Source organism: Pezoporus occidentalis, unplaced genomic scaffold (assembly GCF_034315485.1).
Source record: "Pezoporus occidentalis ecotype Australia unplaced genomic scaffold, CSIRO_AGI_Poc_V1 ctg23, whole genome shotgun sequence".
NCBI classification, from domain to species: Eukaryota; Metazoa; Chordata; class Aves; order Psittaciformes; family Psittacidae; genus Pezoporus; species Pezoporus occidentalis.
The window spans coordinates 7,453,307-7,473,282 of record NW_026914180.1 but is presented as its reverse complement, the minus strand read 5'-3'; the positions used below and the strand labels follow the sequence as shown (position 1 = coordinate 7,473,282).

General features: G+C 43.0%; 1 protein-coding gene across 4 annotated transcripts in view; it reads left to right on the top strand.

Moving 5' to 3' along the window:
• Positions 1 to 320: 320 nt before the first annotated feature.
• The window catches only part of DIP2C (disco interacting protein 2 homolog C), a 320,370-nt gene continuing 300,714 nt past the window's right edge, over positions 321 to 19,976 (top strand). The window contains exon 1 of one of the 4 annotated variants that reach the window (XM_062621536.1): positions 321 to 771. In XM_062621536.1, the coding sequence (XP_062477520.1) occupies positions 687 to 771 (85 nt within the window). In that variant the 5' untranslated portion in view covers positions 321 to 686. The remainder of the gene's footprint in view (positions 772 to 19,976) is intronic. The other 3 variants (XM_062621534.1, XM_062621535.1, XM_062621537.1) reach the window with 3 other exon arrangements.

Below are 19,976 nucleotides of genomic sequence, written 5' to 3'. Positions count from 1 at the left end.
TGCGGAAGGGGAGCCCAGAGAAGGGGCGCAGCCATCGAGGGGGCTTCAGCCGGCTGAGAGCGCGGAGCAGGCGGGACCGGGCGGCCCCGCTGCGCGGCCGCGGAGCTCCCCGTCGAGCGTGGCCAGCTCTGCGGCGCCCCCTGTGGGCCGGCGGCGGTGTGGCGGGGCGGCGCGGTCACGTGGATGTGACAGCGGCGCTGCTGTGCCTGGCCAGCAGCAGTCGCGGCAGCGGTACCGCAGCGCTAGGCGCCGCCGCCAGCCCGAGCCGGGCGGGGAGCAGCGGGCCGGAGCCAGGGCGCTGCGAGTCGAGGCGGGAATCGCCGCCGCGGTGCCAAGCAGCGGGGGGTGGGGGGCGGCCCGGGCCGGGCGCGGCTGGGAGCCGATGCGGAGCGATCGCAGGCGGGCGGCGGGAGCAGCCATGGCGGGGCCCCGCTGAAGGAGGCGGCGAAGGAGGAGGAGGAGGAGAGGGGAGGAGAGGAGAAACCTCCGCATTCCCACCCTCAGCGCCCCGTCCTCCCGCGCGGACCGCCCGCCTCCCCCCCGCTGCATGCCCGGCTGAGACCGCGGGGAGGACTCAGCCACCCGCCGCGGCCCCGCCGCCTTCCCTCTCCCCGTTCAACCGCGGACAAAGGGGGGAGAAGCGGGGGCAGCCAAAGGAGGGGAGAGCCCGTCCCCGCCGCGCGAGCATGGCGGACCGCAGCCTGGAGAGCGTGTCCCTGCCCCTGGAGGTGCGGGCCCGCCTGGCCGAGCTGGAGCTGGAGCTCTCCGAAGGTAAAGGGGCGGCGGGGCGGGCCCGGCCCTCGCGCGGGCGGCGGTTGGGGCGGGCGGCGGTTGGCGCGGGCGCGCGGCAGCGGAGCGGCTCGGGAAGCCCCCGGCCCGCTGCGCTGCGCTCCCCTCCCCTCACACAGCAGCGCCGGCCCTGCGGCCCTGTGCTCGACCCGGCCCCGGGGGCGCCCGCGGGGTTCCCTGACGGATCCCCCCCACGCCCCGCCGGCGGGCTGGCGGAGGGCACCGGCGCGGATGTTTTGTTCTACCTGTGAATTCCCCCTCTTCTGTCGCCGGCGGAGGAGGCAGAGGGGATCTGGCGGCTGCGCTGGCCGCCCCTGCCTCGCACGGTGGAGTGCGGGAGGTGGAAAAATGCGTGGGGCTGGCTCGGAGGGGCTCCTGCCCTGCCAGGAAAATGCAGCTTCACGGAAATGTGCCGTGTACCTGCGTGCAAGCCCCCTCTCTTTGACCGTGTCGAGAGCCTCGCCACCAAGTCCATGCAGTGTGTGTGTCGACTGCAACAAAACACCCCGTGAGAAGGTCGTTTTGGACAATACTAGTTGGGTCGCTGAAAGGAAACGGTTTATTTTTTTCAGTTGCGGGAGATAAATATATATATTTAATGTATAAATGAGAGCTCGTGGTGATTTTCTTGGCGTGGTCGCTGTTGATGCTCCGCCGGTTCCCGGTTGGGAGGGCTCTCCTGCAGCCCGCATCCTGCTGCTGCCGTGGCTGGAGGACGAGCCGGAGCCCCAGCCCGCCCTCCGCTCCGCTTTTCAGCCGGGCTCCGGCTCCCTGCTTCCATGTGTGTCAGCTCGGTTCGGGACCCAGAGGCAGGCAGCCTGTCAGGATCCCTCGCTGGGGGGGGGCGGCGGGGGGGGCGTGGACTGTGCGCCCACCATCAGTCTTGGAGACGGTTTTCGTGTATCAGATGTAACGTGGTCCTCCCAGAGGAAGAGTGGGGAGTATTTATATATACTGATAGTAGGGTTGGCTCTTCCCTGAAACGCAGATCTGCTATTAGCTGCCCCCTTTTCTTAATAAGCCCCACCAAATATCAGGGTTCATTCACAGAGAGGCTACAGCACTTAACAGAAGGGACAAATGACCCATAGCGTCCCAAATTAGTTATTGGAAGTGGTCGATATATTGAGCTTTCTGTCTTTCTGTAACGGTTTGTAAGGGCTTCAAGCCAGAAACTAAAATGCGCTCGAGCCAGTTTCATCAGCAGGGAGGAGCTGATGTTGACATGGTATTTTCCTTTTAACGCTTTGAGGGTGAAGAAGAGAATGAGCTACTGGAATTGCTTGTGGTTCTCATCTCTGTGCCTCCCCCTCCCCGAGGGTGCCCTGAAAACCTGAAATAAGAGGACTTAAATACAATATTACCTTTCTGTGATGCACTGCCAGTCGATTGGCCCTTATCTGTGGTACTGAGGGTGGGAGGAAGGACTGTTTGTATCACAGGATACATAACGTTTTTGCTTTATGCAGAAAGCGCTTTTTGATGTGTATCAGATCATTGTCTACATACCAATGAGATACTAATTAAAGCAGCTGTTAGTAAGTGCTTGCAGAAGACCAAAATCAAACTGGTATAGACCTTCAATGGGAAATATGCTAATTCAGTATACTAAAGTTGTAATACAGTTTTACGGTGCAGTTTCTGTTGCTGTAGCATAATCCAAGAAGGCTCTGAGGAAGTGGGATGTGGTTTGCAATTGGACATCTCTGCAGTGCTATAACTTCCCTGCATCTAGAGCTGGAATGAATTTAGCCCCCTGACAATATCTTCCCTTCTGTGTCATTGATGTTATACCCAGCAGATGGGATGGCTCGTGTTTTCTGACTGTGGCAGCCTAAATGAAGATGAGTTGGAATTGGGATGTGGGTGGAAAAAGGGTCAGAATCCCAGTTTCAGTGTCTTCCCCCAAGCCACTCTTGGTGTGTTCTTAGTTAAGTACATGACGCTCAGTGCCAGAGAAGATAAAATGATTCACTGCTGCTACCTTTAGGCACCCATGCTGTAACTCCTAGCATGTTCGCAAAACTAATCCCTGCAGATCGTGGGATCAGTAATTTGTACAGTTTTGTTGTGCTGTAGAAGACTGATCATCCTCTGGCCATGCCAGCTCTGAGTTAAATGGTTTTCAAGGCAACTTTGTGCATCTTCATGCGCTGAATGTGCAGCACCTTGTGTATACGCTTGACTGTAATGAGCCAGTCTGCTGACAGTCACTGAGATCCACATGTACACAACAGCTCACAAGACTGAGGTTTTAACACGTGTCAAGCTTGTGATGTGTTAAGGTGTCTCTGCTGCCTCTGTGAAGCTGGAAACTGTTGAAGGCGGTACACAGAGAGCTGCATGCTTAAGCCTGTTTTTGGGTCTCATTGATAACATTGGGAGTTGAGTGACTGCTGTAAGTTGTGCCCCTTTTTAAAAGTGCTTTTCTGAGTCAGACTTGTGAGGAGAATGTTTTTTCAAATGCTGAGTGCCCGAATTGGATTGTTGTACTGTTTGTGCGTGTGAGTTTTGTAGTTCTGGTACTGCTGTGGGTCTTACAGCTGCCACTTCTACCCAAGCAACCAAGTTTTCAGATGCCAGAACCTGATACGGACAGTGCAGCTCTAGGAACAGCTTCTGAAAGGAGGCTGCTGCTTTGTGGAAAAGAGGAGCATGGGCAGGATTATTGCATGATTGTTTCTTGGCTGTGAGCTAAAGCTGTCTCCTTCCTCGCTCTTGTAAGTGTCTTGTGTAATAGCGCAGGTCCTACCCACGCAATGCATCTTAAAATTGAACATAAAATAGCTGGTGTCCGTGTGACCAGACCATTAGTTACTGTGTCACTAGCACAGCAGGCTCTGTGCAGATGCTGTAATTACAGTCCACACTGGTAGTCAGCATACATTTAAATTCGGCCATGGTGTTTCCCCCTTCCTCGTAGCCACATTCTGAGTTCCTTGTTCAGCTGTGCGCTAGGCATGGCCCCACTCGCGGCAGAGCTGCTGGCAGGGGAACCTCAGGAAGTGGCTGCTGGACAGGTAACACGTGCTCTTTACATGATAGGGCAAACTGCCTTTTTTTTTTTCTTTTTTTCTATGAGTGTTTTGGCAGTTCTATGCTGCTTGTTAGTTGAGAGGGAGGAGCACTTCATCTGGAAGGTGTTTACTTGGTGTTCTGCTAAGCACGTCACTGCGGCAGTCCTAACCCCTCGGTTATTGTGGGCAAACCACATGCCTTCTACCTCCCCTTTGTTGTGGTCTAAATGGCCTTTTTGTTTTTGTTAGTTTCATTATAATTTAGAAGGTGAAGAGCAGTCAGAATCAGAAATGCTTACCAGTATCCTCTGTGCCTGCGTGCTGGTTACCTGCCCCATGCAAGGAGTGAGTGATGGGCAGGTAGCTTAGCGCAGTGATGAGTGCCAAGAATGACTTTCACGTTGATGTGTTGTCATGTAATTTTACATTCAGCTTAAGGCATCAGTAGCACACTTTTTGACGGTGTTTTCTCTTCATTTTGGGAAGAGGAAGTTGTTTCAGTGTTTCTCAGAACATACAGGCACAGTAACAGTTTAAATTTTATGAAAATTGGAAGTTATGGAATCATCCTTATCCCAGCACATATTCCAAAGACATTTGTTTTGCTGTGTGTGAGTAAATTTGCCCAATAGTAGCATGTTACATACGTGTTCTTTGACACTAGTGGTTCCAACTGAGTGTACTAAAGCTTGCAGTGCTCAAAACTACAGCCCTCCTAGGCTGATGCAATCAACATGTCACTCTGCAGTAACTGTTCTTTGGGGCTGCTTAGAATTTTATGAGGCTTTAGTTTACTAACGACATATAAAATTGCACTGGGTGGAAATAGATGAATCATCTTGTTTTTTGGAATAGCTCGAGGCTTGTTAACTGAAGAACTTTTTTTTTTTTTTTAATAAAACCAGGAGTCCAGAAATGTGCAGTCTTGCTAACAAAAAGTAATTCTACAACCCCTCCATTCTTAAAAACACACAGTTTTAAAGGAAAAAGCTTCCCCCCCCCCCCCAGTATTTTCTCATTTCCTCCTTAATTTAAGGCTATAGGTTATATTGCCCTTCCAATTACTTCCTGAGCCAAATTTAATTGGGAAAAGATGCTTTATAGTTCTTCCAGTATTTTATCCAAGTGTCAGATAAAATAGCAGAAACACTTAGAGAACCACAGGCGCCACATGGAAAATGTGAAAACCATCCTGCTCAGAAACTGTTCTCCCTATATTCCATGCTATACTTCCAGTCCTCTTCCATTTTAAATGTATGAGACATAGCAGGGTTTTTTTTAAAGAAGTCTGAACTTTTCTCGAAAGAATCCTTTCAGAAAAGTGTCAGCAGATCTTTAATGGGTGATTACTTACTCCCAAAGGCACTGGATGTGCACTCAGCTAATTAATTTGGTCCTCAGCTTTCCTTGTAACAACTGGCTCGATTATATTCAGTAATATTGGTTGGGTGGATTGGGTCATTGACTGCTCAGGTTTTGTTTTATTAGGTATAAGTTCTGTCTTTTGTTGTCCACATGTAGTCCCTGGGTTGGGGCCAGAGAACTGTAGTTAGCTCCTCTAGTTATTATTTCGCCATAACATTTGCCAGCTGACTCTTCACCCGTGGGGAGGTTTCAAAGTGTGAAAATTTCAATAACTAGCACACCTCTGTGATTTGGGACACAGAATCATCCTTTTAATTCACTCTTTGAGAGACAGTGCTCTGCTTAGCAAGTGGGTATCACCTGCACAATGACAGTGTTAATACTTTCTGAGTTTAGGTGAGAAATGAACTAAGAAATCCAATACTCACATTTGCTTGTTTTTTTTTGAGCCATGAGTGTGCAGTTGGTTCATGTTTTCACATCTTTTTCTGTCAAAAAGAGGGCTAATTTACTCAAAACACATGAAGCTGAAACTTTCATGTAAGTTATGTACAAGATCTAAGGCTTAAAGAAAATATACCAAATACCATGGGAATTATGATAAAATCAAGAACTCTGGCAACAGATTTTCTTTTTTTGTAAGGTGAAGCTTCTCAGATCAGCTGTTTTGTTTCTCAGATGGTGCTCAAGTTAAGAGGAATAGTAGCTCGATTAAGGTTAAGTTCACTCATGAGTTAATAACTTTGTGTTTTAAAGCACTGGAATTTGAAAGGAGTTTATTTATTTATTTATTTATTATTTACCTACTTCACTTTACTGTGCTGTTTGGACCTAAGGGCTTTTAATGGGTGGTGGTGTGTTGAAAGGATTCTCCTCACTCAGTTGAAGCACATTGTAATGCCTTGTAAATAGGCTATGCAAAACTCCAGGATGTTCCCAGAACAGCTGTCCCGAAGGCATGCTGTAAATATACCTTTATTGCCAGCTGATGTTGAGCAGCATTGATGCCCAGGGGTTACACTTAATAGATCATTCAGATGATCTTTACTGTATTACACAACAGACATACTTGAAAAACTCCTCCCAAGGATGTGTGAAAGTTGCCAACAGGGTGTCAGTTTTATAGGCAAAACAGGCAGTAAGCAGTATATTCCTAATGAGAGCATGCACTGGAAGGAGCTGCCCTTTGCAGCTTCAGGGTACGTCTGCATGATTTCTGCTGCACAGTGCAGGAGCAGAAGCCAGCCATGCTTCCCCTTGCCAAACCAGCTGCGCAATGTACACCTATGGTTGTGAGTCAACAAGCTGCATTTCTCTGGAAGGGTATTGGCCTGCCTTTGTTTCCCCATTGTAAGGGGAATGATGTAATTTTGATTCAAATAGTCTTTATTCTAGCAAACCAAATATGCTTTGCTGTTGAAGGAATTTAACTTTAGCACACCTCTTTCCATTGTGTTTGATTTTTCTCAGGGGGAAATATTTTCATGCTGTATAGAAGGCAGATGTAATAAACTAATTTTTGTTGCAGGATTTGGATTGGGAGCGTTAGAAAGATCGATGTTTCTCTAAGGGACATCAATAGGCTCCTTTAGGTTTTCATAGCTCAGAATGGATGTTTGTGGTGTGGTACAGAGAATCCTAAATGTACCTTCTATAGCTTTTCTATACTTAAAAATGCATTGACTGCATTTTAATTTTTTAAGAGGCTATTTGTATAAAGCGTCAAGCAGGACATATAATTTTTTAAAAATAACTGCTTTAATTCCCCGGCAACTGTCAGACAAGATGACTCATTGCAGTATAAGAATTCACCACAGCACATCACAGATTTGACACAAACTCTTAATCCATGTAAAATTATGCATGTACATTCCCCTGCCTTCCCGGTGGGTGAGCTTCATTTTGCCAAACTCCTGATGATCCCATTCTGCCTTCTCTCCTCCCCCGCCTCCTTTTTTTTCCCCTTTCTTCTTGAGCAGCTCCTCAGTCAGTAGCCCCAGCTACAGGGTTTGGATGCAGCAGTCTTTTTCTGGCTTGCTAAGAGCCTTTTCTGATGGCTAACATCAGGCCCTGATTCTCTCCTTGACTGTGGTGATGTGGGGGGCATTTCCAAAACATGATTGCTCTCTGCAGGTCTATTTCTGGTCTTTTCTTGTATTATGTGGGTAAGCATACACTAAAAAATGGGAAACGATTTCATTTAATTCCACTTGGTGGAATGCATCCGGGAATTGCTCATTTTAGTCCTGTGTAAATCAATTGAGATTTTTTTCAGTAATCTTAGCTAGGGCTTCTAATTGCTAGCCAGTATTATTTATCACTAGGAGTAAGGATAACTTTAAAACCCATGTAAAACGTATTTGGGACATCATGATTTTCTGCAATAAAAAGCAAAGGTAGGAATAGGAATACTCAGTTCAGCTTGAGATGGATGTTGGGAAGACCACTCCGTGGCTGTGGCTGGAGTCTCTGGCTGCAGAAGAGGAGGCTTCTGCCCTACGCTGTGGAGCCCTACCGAAACAGCCTATGCATGGCTCTCAGGGAATGGACAAAAGCATGCTGTGGTGTTTCTTGTAGTCCCTTTTCTGAGGATAGTGTCAGTTGCTGTTTCTTGGCAGTGTGGTAGACGTAGTCTTATTTGACACATAACCTGCAGTCCTTAGAGCAGCATAAGTGCTGGGGTGTGGGTAATTGTCACATTATTTTACAGCAGAAGTTAACGTGGGAAAGTATATGATGTCTGGTCTCAATGACCTTTTTCTAAGAGTATCCTGTGAAACAGTTGAATGACTACAGAAAGAAAAAGTTCTTATAAAGTATCCTGATAATGTGGAAGGAAAGGTATTTCCTATGACTGTTGAAGGGGCTGTTTGATTTCCAAAGACTGAACTGGACCAATAGGCCATCTTGTAGCATGCTTGAGGTGGTGTTTGCTTTCATGTGTACGACTGGGTCTGCAGAATGGTGACAGCTGTGGGCAAGAAAGGATTCTTCAAATGTTGCCAGCTTCTGTGGAAGTAAAAATGGATGTTAGGACCTGTGTTTGGTCTTACTTCTCTCTGGATCCAGAAGCCATGCCTCCACACTAACCATGGCATCTGTAGTGTCTTCATTAGAATTTTGGCTTCATCTGTATGTAAGATTAAAATATAAAGAGAAATCTTGTAAATGTCTGGTCTGGTAGGAGCCGTTCAGAAGCCAGAAAAATGTTTCATAATGAACTCTGTGACAAGTACCGAGCTGTAAGAAATGGAGCCTGCATTTTCGTTGGTAGGCTGGTGGTTGAGAGTCTGCCTACATTAGCAAAAGTCTAGAGACTTTTGATTGGCTTAGAGACCCAAGTGGAGTGTGCTAGCGCTTATTTTCTTGGGGTGTGGATGTCCATGTGTCCATAAACAGCTTGGCAAAATAAAGAGAACCTATCAACAATCTCTTCACAGAAAGCAGGCCTGGACTATTCCCTCTGTGTGGGCCCTCCAGACAGAGTTATGCAGTATTAGCAGGATGGTTACAGGGCTATTGCATCTATTATCATTCCATGTGAAAATAGACCAAATCAATCTTTGGGATTGTAGTATCTCATTGTCGAATGGTTATGATATTGTGCAGAAAGTTTCCTTCCAAAGTCCCTATACCAGTAACTACAGTCTTCTAATGTCTCAGGGTCGTAGCAAATAATGAAACTTCACTTTTTTTTTGAGGGGATACCCTTAGTCATATTAACTCATATTTTCCATTGTAATACTTGCCAAGAGAATGAGCAAGGTCAAGCATTTAGTATGCCATGCTTCTCTTATCCTCGTTGAAAAATATTATCCCATTAAAGTAGTAGGGTAATATTTTTGATGAATTTCTGAAGAAATTAAATGAAGGCATTGTGGTGATGTGTGAACAGTGCGACTTTGGTAAAGAATCTTAAAATGAAAATGGCATTTTAGATGCTAGACTTCTTTGACAGATGCCTGAGGATGAACAAACAACAGCTATCTAGTGAAACAGCAGAATGCAGAAACATCGCTATTCTTTCCTGAATAATGACTGTGGCAAACCTTTCTGCCGAATTTGCTGGAAGAGTCCAGTTGATGTGCCATATTTTAGTCTAAAAAAACCCAAGAATGCCTTGTTTGGAAAATGGTGTGGGTTTTTCTAACTGTTGTGAAATGGGGGGTTAACTTTTCTTGTTTTAGGAAAAAGTACCATTGGACTTTTAGTTTGAAGAGAAAATAACAGGTTGGCAATACTTTTAATTGGCTTTACTTTTAATCAGCTCCGTGTTGTAATGGAGAAAGTTGGTTTGTTGTGTTGAACAACAAGAATGGGGCCAGCAGGAATTGAAGATTTTTTTTTTGTGTGTTTTTTTTTTTTTAAATGATGATTAAAAAGAAGTCTTGCATTTTATGTTTATGAATTTTATGCTGCTAAAGCATTTGACACATTCCAGTCACAAGGTTTTGTCTACATCTGTTCCAAACTCTCGACTTCAGTCATAGGAGTATCCATGCCACAGACTCAGGAGAGTTTGACAGAACAGCTCAGAAGAGATCTTAGAAGAGTGATGAAGAGTAGTGACACGGGCACTGGGGATTAAAGCAGTCCTAATAAACATCATAACCACAAGAAAGAGGGGGAGTTTATTTTTATTATCTGCAAACCTTGTGTTGGGGAAGGAGGAATACTTTCTCATAGTATAAACTTAGTGCAGTGTTAGCAGTCAAAAACATGAGACAATCCCACTCCTAGGAATATTAATAAGGCTAGACAAACACTTGAAACACTTGCATAGGAAAGAAGACTCAACAGCTTTATAAAAAAAATGTACCCACTAGTAGACGTGATAGAAGGCTCCTTTCTAAAAAACACTGATTGTAAGAAGTTTGTATATGTTGATATCCTCCCTTGACTAGAAAAACACTGATTTAAGTGCTGTAAGTACTTTTGTGATGGCATTTTATAAATGTTTTAGCCCAATATTATGATACACTTTTTCTGAGTAACTTCAAAGAAACACTGCAACAGTTGAGAATTTCAGGCTTAGTATGTTTTCAGTGGTTTACTAGTGATGAGTTGACATTTACTTGCAGTAGTAATTTGTTTTAAATCAATATTGAACACTGTAAGGATGTGCATACATTGCAGTTTGAGAGGATATCAAATACAGCCGCTCTGATAATACTTGCTTAAATACTGACTACTCATATATTTGCCTGTAGCTCAGGGGAATTCTGTATAATCATGAAGTGGCAGAACAAAAACATTTTTAAAGGCTCCCTTAAAATTTATTATATGTGGCTTGATAATTGGCTTTTACATAAGGGTATTGTCCTTTTAATAATTTGGATAAAGAGTAAGAAAGCATTCACTTCCTCTAAAGATTAATCCTTCCTACATCTTGTTCTCTGATACTTCAGGGAGGTGAGGTCTATACTCAGCAAAGAAATGAGTCTTGGTAAGACAGCAAGTGTATTATTTTTTCTGCTATAGTTCCATATTTCTGTTTAGCTTTCATGCATTAGACATACATTGTGGTGTATATTTTTAGTGAACAGATCTGTGACTATTATTTCTTTTATTACCATTTAGTGTTTCTTGTATTTTGTATTATTATTTGTAATTCTGTATGTGATTAAATGCACCTCAGATATATGCTTTTCCAGCATACTAAGTTGCAGCTGACGAGAAGGCCCTTCCTTCTTTGAAAGCAAATCCAGTTTTCATTGGAAGGTTTCATCAGGATAGCTGGTCTTTGCTCTCATGTCTTTGCTTTTGCCTCACTGGCCAGTCATGTTAACTTGGATTTGCACTTTGCATCCTGGTGTTAAGTGAAGGGTATAGGAGCAGTGAAAATGTCTCTGTGCTTTTGCTGTCATGGGAAGATCTGTGGAAAGATCTGTTTAGTTTATTGGGAGTTTCATAAAGCTGGTATCTTTGACCTCCAGTGGCAACCACTTCTGGAGCACAGTGAAACAAAGAGAGAACATGTTCCTTTGTCTGCAGGGGGAGAAGTAAGGTATTTCCTTTTGTTTAGCTCAGGCAGTTTTTCTTCTTGAGCACAGTGATGCCTTGGCCAGTATTTTCTACTGATGGTACTTCTGAGGAACACGAGGACTCTTGGCAATTGAACATTTTGTTTTCAGCTTCAGAGGGCAGCTCCCTATGTGTGTTTTGTTTCACAAAGGATGCTGTGTGGCCAGGCGAGGTGACTAGCGTCACCTTGTGCAAAAGTGTAGAAGCTGTGCATGGAATGCCTTCAGTCAGAAAGAGACAGAGTGATGTCAAATTTCATCTTTTGCTGCTGGACCTTTGAGAGGTATTTGGTAACTTTTAGTAACCTAGTCTGTAATAGTTCTCACTCCATGGTATACTTTTAGAACAACAGGTGTAGGAAGCCTGGGCTCTGTCTTGTCAGTACCAGTTTCTTCCTTCTGGGAGGAATCGAAGCTAGTTCATGCACCAGCTCTTTGTACCATTCAAGAAATACGCAGGGCTTTTTTTCTGTCCTGAAGATCATGCAAAGACCACAGCATCTCTAAAACTTAGAGAATTTCAGTCTGAAGTCCTTACTGTATAATGCTGTTGGTCATTCCTAGGTGGTGGTCTGGCTTTGGTGACCTGCAAAATGCTTTTCTATGTATTTTGACATTAGGTCTGTTACACATCATTCAAAATGTCACACTGCATATGTATGTTGCTTCAGAGATGCACTTTGGCTGTTCATGATCGTAATTGGTTACTCCTGGTAAATAATAAATGTAGTTGCAGATTTAACTTCCTTTATGAGCGATTCTGCTTGAGGATATACTAGAAATAACTCCAGGCCTCATCTGCCAACTTGTTCCTCTGTATTTCTTCCATGATTGAAGCAAGCTGCATATCTAGGACTGTACTAGACTGAAATTGGGAAGCAAGAATCCAGCTCTTCTTTAGAGTTGGCTTTTTTTAAAATGAACAGCTTCATGATCGGAATTGTGCACAGGCTTTGTACTTCTATCGTAAATCTGCTCTAACCGAGATGCCTGAAGAAGTCGCCCCTGAATTCTTAGATACAAGGTTGTTTTGCTAGTTGGGGGCCTTCTGAAAAGTACCAGTTTGAAAATGGCACCTGATAGATGCTACTGAAATGTCTTATTTAAATAATAATAAAACATGTTATGTATGCTGCTTCATCAAATATTGTTCACGTGGGTATGTTAGGGTTAAGAGAGAGAAGAGTGTCTTAAGTAACCATACCCTTCTGAAATACTGTGGCATCTGTTTTTCTCCAGGCTCCTTTTGAAAATACTGCATGACTGTTGTGGTGGACTGGGTCAGTTTCTTCATTCTGCCTCTGAGCACAGCAAGAATGATAAAGCAGCCACACATCCCAGAGCTGGGCTCCTACTGGTGTACAGTCGGAATTACGATAAAATTACAATTAGAATTACAGTGAAGGGGGTGACTGAAAGTCTCCCCAAAATAGAAGTCTGGGGGTACTCTCAATATAAAAGCTGAAGCTTCATTTCCAGGGCTCAAATAAGGAGGGAGTATAAATCTTGCCAAAATATATTCTTGTATGTATTTTTTTGCTTGGAATGAAGTCCAGTTCACCTAAAAATAAATGGCAAAAACTATGTTGGCATCAGGGCTTCACTACTGGGTGTACTTCCACTTAAAGCTATGTCTGTGAATAGTCAGAAACAATCTGTGATATTTAAGGATCTGTGCCAGGGTGTGTGGTAGAAAAAACCCAGATACTTTTTCTCCTCTTCTTTTTGTGGGAGAATATTTTGCATTTCAGACAGAGCATTTACATATATGGATCAACAGGCCAAGATGTGCTCCCATTGGAAAGACAGGGACCCCATTCAGTACTGGGAAACCAAACCATATTTAGAGAAGTTGTCACCAATTTACTGGAAGCAACTAGTGATTGCAGATGCTCTGTAGCATTTCTGGTGTTCTGTGAAAGGTAACATGTGGTTGGTATTGCCTTTTTCTGTGTGACAGAGAAAGCCAGTGTATGCTCCTTTTGCTTTAATTTTTTCCATCTTCTCACCTCTGTCTCTGTTCCCTCTCCCTCCCCCCTTTTTTTCATTGTTAAACTCAGACCTTTGGGGCTTCTCTTCAAAGGCATCTGGCAGGTCAGTGCTAGTCTGCCATCATGCCCCATGTATTTCTGTGCCTCAGTCATTTGTCTTTCCAGGAGTCCTCTTAAACAGCAGATTTGTGTGCAGGATCACGCTGTAGATAATTCATGTGATGTTTCCTTTTGCAGTAGCTTTTTTTCACATGTGGAAGAGTGCTCATGAGAAATGGCAGGACCAACATGCTGAAAATGGAAATCTTTTATTCTTAAGTTGGTTTTAAACAAATTCTTTTCTTGGAATAACAAACTTGCTAACTACTGAAACCCAGACTGTAGAGACCCTAGCAGAGGTATATGTGTTCTGCTAATCATGCTTGATGTTAGCTTTTTTGGTTATTGCTATTTATGTCTACTTTATCATGTTTGATTAGAGCTAATATTCTCCATTCAGTGTGAGGCATTTATGGAGAAACGTGCTGCATCGTAAAATTTTTGAAATCTGATCTGGAGATCAAGTCATGACATTTATTTTCCATCTGAAAATGCATTTATCTTAATAATAACCCCATTCATTGTGTTTTTGTTATTCACATGAAACACTAAACAAAAATACAGCTTATAGAGCTTAAAATTATAAGGACTACTTGCAGAGAGCTGGCAATGCTGTCTACATGATGAAAGGCATTTAAATTGTTCAGGCATAAGGCATAGATTAGAAACTATATCTTCAAATCATCTTTGCATATTTACGACTACACCTGTTTTATAAGCAGAGGAAAGTGCTGAGATTCCTCCTCCCCTGTGCCATGGTTAGCAGGGTGAAGAAAAACAAGATCATTTGTCAGTTTAAGTCTTTTAAATCCGAAGTGGAGCCTTATCTGCCTAATAGCCTAACACCAGAGAAAGATACTGTTTGTGTGCAGCGGGGCTGTATTCATGTGACTGTCAGTGGCTGAATTACTGCTCTCAGTTCTATATAAAGATTCTTGCTCCCACCCAGCCCCTCCCAGGCACTGTCATTTAGCACAACGTGCTGCATGCAGTACAGCTATAAAACGTCCCTGAAATAATTGAACTGTGTCTCCTTTCTCACTTGTATATGGAAAAGAAGAAACAAATATGAGGCTGCCTTCTTGGCTTATAAGAACTTCCTATCTCTGTCGGGTTCAGCACCAGCTGAGGCAGAGTCATGTTACTTGCACGTGTTTTCAAGTATAGGCTATATTCAGGGGAAGAGTCGGGGGGTTGTGTGATTGCTATATCCTGCACCTCTTCTCTGTTCAGTGCAAGTGTTATGCTCAGTTTAGACTTTTGTGTTGAGTACCCACAAAGTACAGCTTCCTGAGGAGCCCCACTTCAAACAACAGTATTGAGGGTGCCACATGATGTAGGATGAAGCTGGTTTTTAATAGTCCTATCCAGTGTCCCTGCTGCTGTGATATTGTTTGCATGTGGGTTGTGATTTCAGTGATGCATGCGTTTACAGACAAAAAAAGCAAAACAAAAAGTATAAAAAAAACAAGAAGAGGAAAATCTTGTGGGTGTTTTTTGTTTGGTTGGTTTTTTTTTTTGTGGCTTTTTAAAGTTGGATCAAATTAGCAGGATGCAACATAGGATAGCTTCATAAATAACTGCACCTTATGGAGAACAGGGGTCTGAACAGCATGGATGGAGGAAAAGATGGATGCATTGGGAAGGGATCTGTGTATAAAAACATCTCAATCCAGTTTTGCTGCTGAATAAAATATTTTATATAACTACACTGTCTGAATAGAAGAAAAAACTATTTACTGTGAGGCGCTACCACAGGTTGCAAAGGGAGATTGTGGACTCTGCCCTTGGAGATTCTCAGGAGCTGTCTGGACATGGTTCTGGGCACCCTGTTCTAGGTAGCCCTGCTTGAGAAGGGGATTGGACAGGATGTCCTCTAAAAGCTTCTTCAAGCCTCAGCCATTCTGTGATACACCTTTAAATTTCAACCTTTTCACTGATAAGTAATCTGGTGCTTCTCAGTATATTTCTCCTGGATTTCACACTCTACATGGTTCTTGGAATGACGTGCTCAGCCTCTCCTGCAGTATGTTCATACCTGCTGTCAGTGGCTCTCCAGCTGAGATCCTCTGTAACAGCAAGGTTTTAGATTTTGGTTTTAATTCTGCCACGTGCACATTAGTGATAGTCAACAAAAATATGCAACATGGGAGAGAAAGCACAGTGCATAAAACAGATACTTGATTTTGAAACCATTTCCCTTAAAATAGTGTTATTGGTTTTTCTATGCAAAACTTGATTATGGCAGAAAATTCACATCTTATGTAAATGATCTAGAATTGAAGTGTGGTAAGGTTGCTTGTAATGATTTTAATACTGTCATTATGATCATTTCTCAGCTATGTGACTGTCAATTAAAGAATTCATAGTTTTGTTTCTGTATGATAGAAGTATATGCCTGTTTATATCTGTGGAAAAGTAATTGCTTTGGTTCTGTGAGGAGCCGGGAAATGAACAGAATGGAATGGCTTTGAAAATCAGTTTGTTTGATTACTTGTTAACACCAATTCTAGATGTGAACATGGCTTGAATGTTGATGAGCTCTTTTATTATTTTTATTGAAACCTGTTTTGAGAGTAATCATGCACTTAAATATTGCACTTTGTTTGAAGTTTCATGACAGTAATGAAATAATGAATCTCCTGACTGAACTAGAAAGCAATCACCAGATACCTTGGCATTGCAGAACCACCCACAGTGAGATCTTATGAAAGCTGTTTGGTGGCTGTGGTCCTCAGTTGAATGTTTGGCTTCATGCTATTAACTCTTTCCCAACCACCACACTTTCTTTTCCTCTCTATAAAAAAGGAAGCTGGACTGTATTTTTTGGGGTATGAACACTGCTTTTAAATATGGAAGAACCTCCATATCACATTGTTTCCTGACTGTTCAGTGAGCAGCTGGACATAGCTTTTGCAAGAGAAAGTTATGTAGAGTATGGTCCCAATTCAGCAAAGCATTTTAAGCATGTGCTTCAGTCTCACTGATATTGCCACTTTAACTTAAACCAAATTGTCACACAAGGACTGAGCGCATCTGTCTCTTACATGGAAAAACCAAATCTTTGACATCTTCACTGTATAAAAAAGAGCGTTAGTGTTAAGGGATCAGCAGTCTTTCTTTTAGATGACTGTGTAAAAGGTTAGGGATCTTAAAAGCATTGTTTTTTTTTTAAATGATGCTCCGCTGTATATTTGCCGTTGTCGAGTCATTAGACGCGGAACAGCAGAATTGGCCAGATCTGGTTCTCATTCTGTATACTTCCTCTGTGCTTCATTCAGTTGCAGATTTTAAAGAGTTTTGGGTGATGATAGTCTTAATTTCTATGAGGTGGAGGTCCTCAAACTTAGCTTGCTTCTGTACCAGAGCCTCAGAAACGGAATAGTATCACCTGCGTTCTGTCTGAAGAAGTGTCTTCGGTTGCCTTCAGGGTAAAGATAGTGATTGCCGATGCCAGGATGGCAGCACTGGATTCCAAGACCTGAAATCAGGTTGATATAAGTAGGTAGAAGCTCTACGCTGCAGGATACAGTGGTAACCCTAGTTCTCTGATAGGCAGGAAGGTGTGAAGTCTTGTAACATTTGAGAATCTGCTTTAAAAATCAGTCTAACCAGGTAACAAGGAGAGAATCTACTTTTCTTTCCATGAGATAGAGCTTGTCAGCAGAGGAATATAATATAAGTTTTTTGGTAAAGGGTACATTCAATATGCTTGCAGTGAGTTGTCAGAAGCCACGTGTCATGGAGAGGGGCCTCCTCTCTGCAGCCATACAGATGCAATCACCTTAAAAGCCCAAGGCAGGTCCTTGTGTTCAATATACCTGGTGCCTTTGAATGACAGTGAGAAAACGGGAATTACAGCAAGTGCCTTTCCTCCTAAATAGAAGGAGATCTAGTCACCCATTTTCTGGAAAACGTTTTGAGTCTGTTTCTCTTTACCTTTTGCTGCAGGGCAGGAAGAGGAAGAAGCAAGGAAGAAAGAGCAAAGCTAGAGTTGTTCTGTTTTTTTAGTATTGCCTTAATAAAAGTGGTTCATAGGCCAGTTACTGTTGTTACCAGCCAAAGACAAAAATGCCCTTCTCCTGTTTTCCAGGGCTGAGTTTGCAGCTCAGGCATATGGAAAATCTAGATCCAGCTGGGCAGTTTTCCAGAGTCTGTGTTCAAGCCATTCTTTTATGGGGAAAAAGAGGCAGTTGAGGGATGGATGAGATTTTTTTTTCTTTTCTGGATTTTCAGAATGTCAAAAAAAGAATGTGAGAGGCCAAGTGATAATTATCTCTTTATTGACATTGTATGGAAAAGGTATAAATTGTATAGGATTTAGGAATTTGGTTGTGCATCACTGCCATCAAGACGTGAATTGAAAGATTCTGTTCAGGATCATGGAATCCATTTATGACTTGTTTTGCATTTCTGTTTTCATCTTCCTTTTCCTATCCATGATGGTGTTTTCCTCGGTGTACCTGGGATCTACTGAACTTGGTCTTAAAGATCACTTTTCCCACATTGTTTGCTTCATTAGGCTCTGTGAAAACATGGTAGCTGCAAGGAGCTTGATCTGTCCCACATTTATGGTGGTTTAGTCCTCTGTTACTGCATTTCATAAGATTTGAGTAATGAAAGAAACTTCTGATTGTTAGTGCAGTAAAAGGAGCTGTCTGAAAGCCTAGTGCAAAATTCTTGTCGGCACACTCTGCTGTGGGCTGAGGAGGGTAAGAAGTTATTCTCACTTTGATGGAATAACTGAAATCTAGGCATAAAAACGTATTTGGACAGGAGAGGACTATGTATTCCATTAAAGGCTAAATGTGACACATTAGAGAACCTAAGAATTTAGCTGTGAAAACATCTCTTGAGGCACTGGTTTATTTTTGGTGATATTTAAGGAAGTAGCTTTTTAAATTGTAAAAATCAGTACACAGATGTAATTTTTTTTTTTTACATGCAGTGTGTGTGTGTAGGCATATTCAAAGGCGCAAAGGAATATACATGCAGAGGAGACTGTGAAGGAAAAACCTCACACACTGACTCCTCAAATCTTCCCACTTAAGGGAATGTTATGGGAGGCAGCAGCTCCCATAAGGATAGGCATGCACAAGTTACCCCCATTCTGAGTCACGGATTTTTCCTCAGCTTTGTGGCTCAGATGTGCAAGCCCCTTCCCCACCATGCTCCCAATTCCTCAAATAACAGCTGAGGTCAGGAAGGACAAGGGGTAGGTCACTGTCACTAGGAGGCCTTCTAAATCACACCAGGGTATGTGGCGTTTCTTGGTGCTTAGTCTCAACTGTCTGGTACAAGAAGATAATTTTAATCCCATTTTATTTATCGCTTCTTAGTAGCGTTTTGGCTTTAAAACTGACTCACACCCTTTCTAATGAGTCACCAATGCTTTTGCTGTTAAATGGACTTAACAGATACCTTTATTCCAGTTAGTTTTGTGATATGTATGTTTCTACTCAGTCACATGAAATGAATTACACGCTACTGTTGCTGAATTTACAACAATGTCTTTTGGCTTGGAACAATTAACCATAATGACCTTTGGTACGTCTGAATACACAGTGAATAAAGTAAAACTGTTTTATGTATCTTGAGACTTATTTTAACGCACTGTGCCTTTCCAGTTGCAGTATCTGGTGATCTCTGGCTTCCAACTGAACCAAATTTAAAAATGGAGGAAATTCAGACCCATATAATTGGTTGGGAAAATAATAAGGGAGGCATACACTAAGTCTTTTGATGGAAGCAAAAGAGCTCTGAAATCCAAAATTGGCTCAAAGACTTCGCAGAAGAAATAGAATTAAACTGTAGGAGAGGTGAATGCTGTTCCTGAACAAGAGCCCTTCCTCTGTCCTTGGGGTGGTGGCTGAACGTACATGCTCAATCCTCCTCATAAAGAAGCAGTGTTTGCTTCTCAGAGCCTTAGCGTAGGCAGGATAGGCAGCAAAGCTGCAGCGAATTCACCATCTGAAGCAGTGGCTGCACCACCAGCAGCTCAGTTTGCTGATGTCCAGGGCCAGTTCTCTTGAAATGTCTCTACTAGAGGAACACGTGCCCTTCAAGTTATGTCTCCAGCCAACATGTGAGTGCTTCAGCATATAAGTAATGGCATATTAGTAGCTTAAGAACTGAACAGTGATATTTCCCCCTGCCTTTTTATTTTTTTTTGCCTGTGGTTATTTCGGGGACTTGTAAGTTGACAGCTGTTTTGTTTGAGTTTTTCTTCCAGGTCAGAAGAAATTCGTATGTCTGCTGATCACACACACACAAAAAAAGGTTCTTCCAGTAATTCCTGCCTTGGGTCTAATATCCCATGGATGAAGTACAGTTCTTGTTAGCTGTCTGTCCTTTCCTGTATTGGGGGAAAAATTGTGCTTTGTTTCCAGCTTGAAGTTCTCCAACAGGGATTCATCCTCAGGTCTTAGAAAAGGCTCTTATGTTTAGGAAACTAATACTGTATATGGCTTCTTAAAAAAGTATTAGCTTTGGACATGAAGTTACATATTATTGACAAATCTGAGGTTGATACAATTTAGTATACTGAAGTTGGACTCCATTATACTTTTAAGAAATCGAATTGCTACTGTGGGAGCACTGTGCTACCACTTAAATTCAAGAGCAAGTACTTACATCTTTCTTTATGGTCTATTATAAAAGGCTGTGGGGCATTTTATCGTGGACTGTCCTGT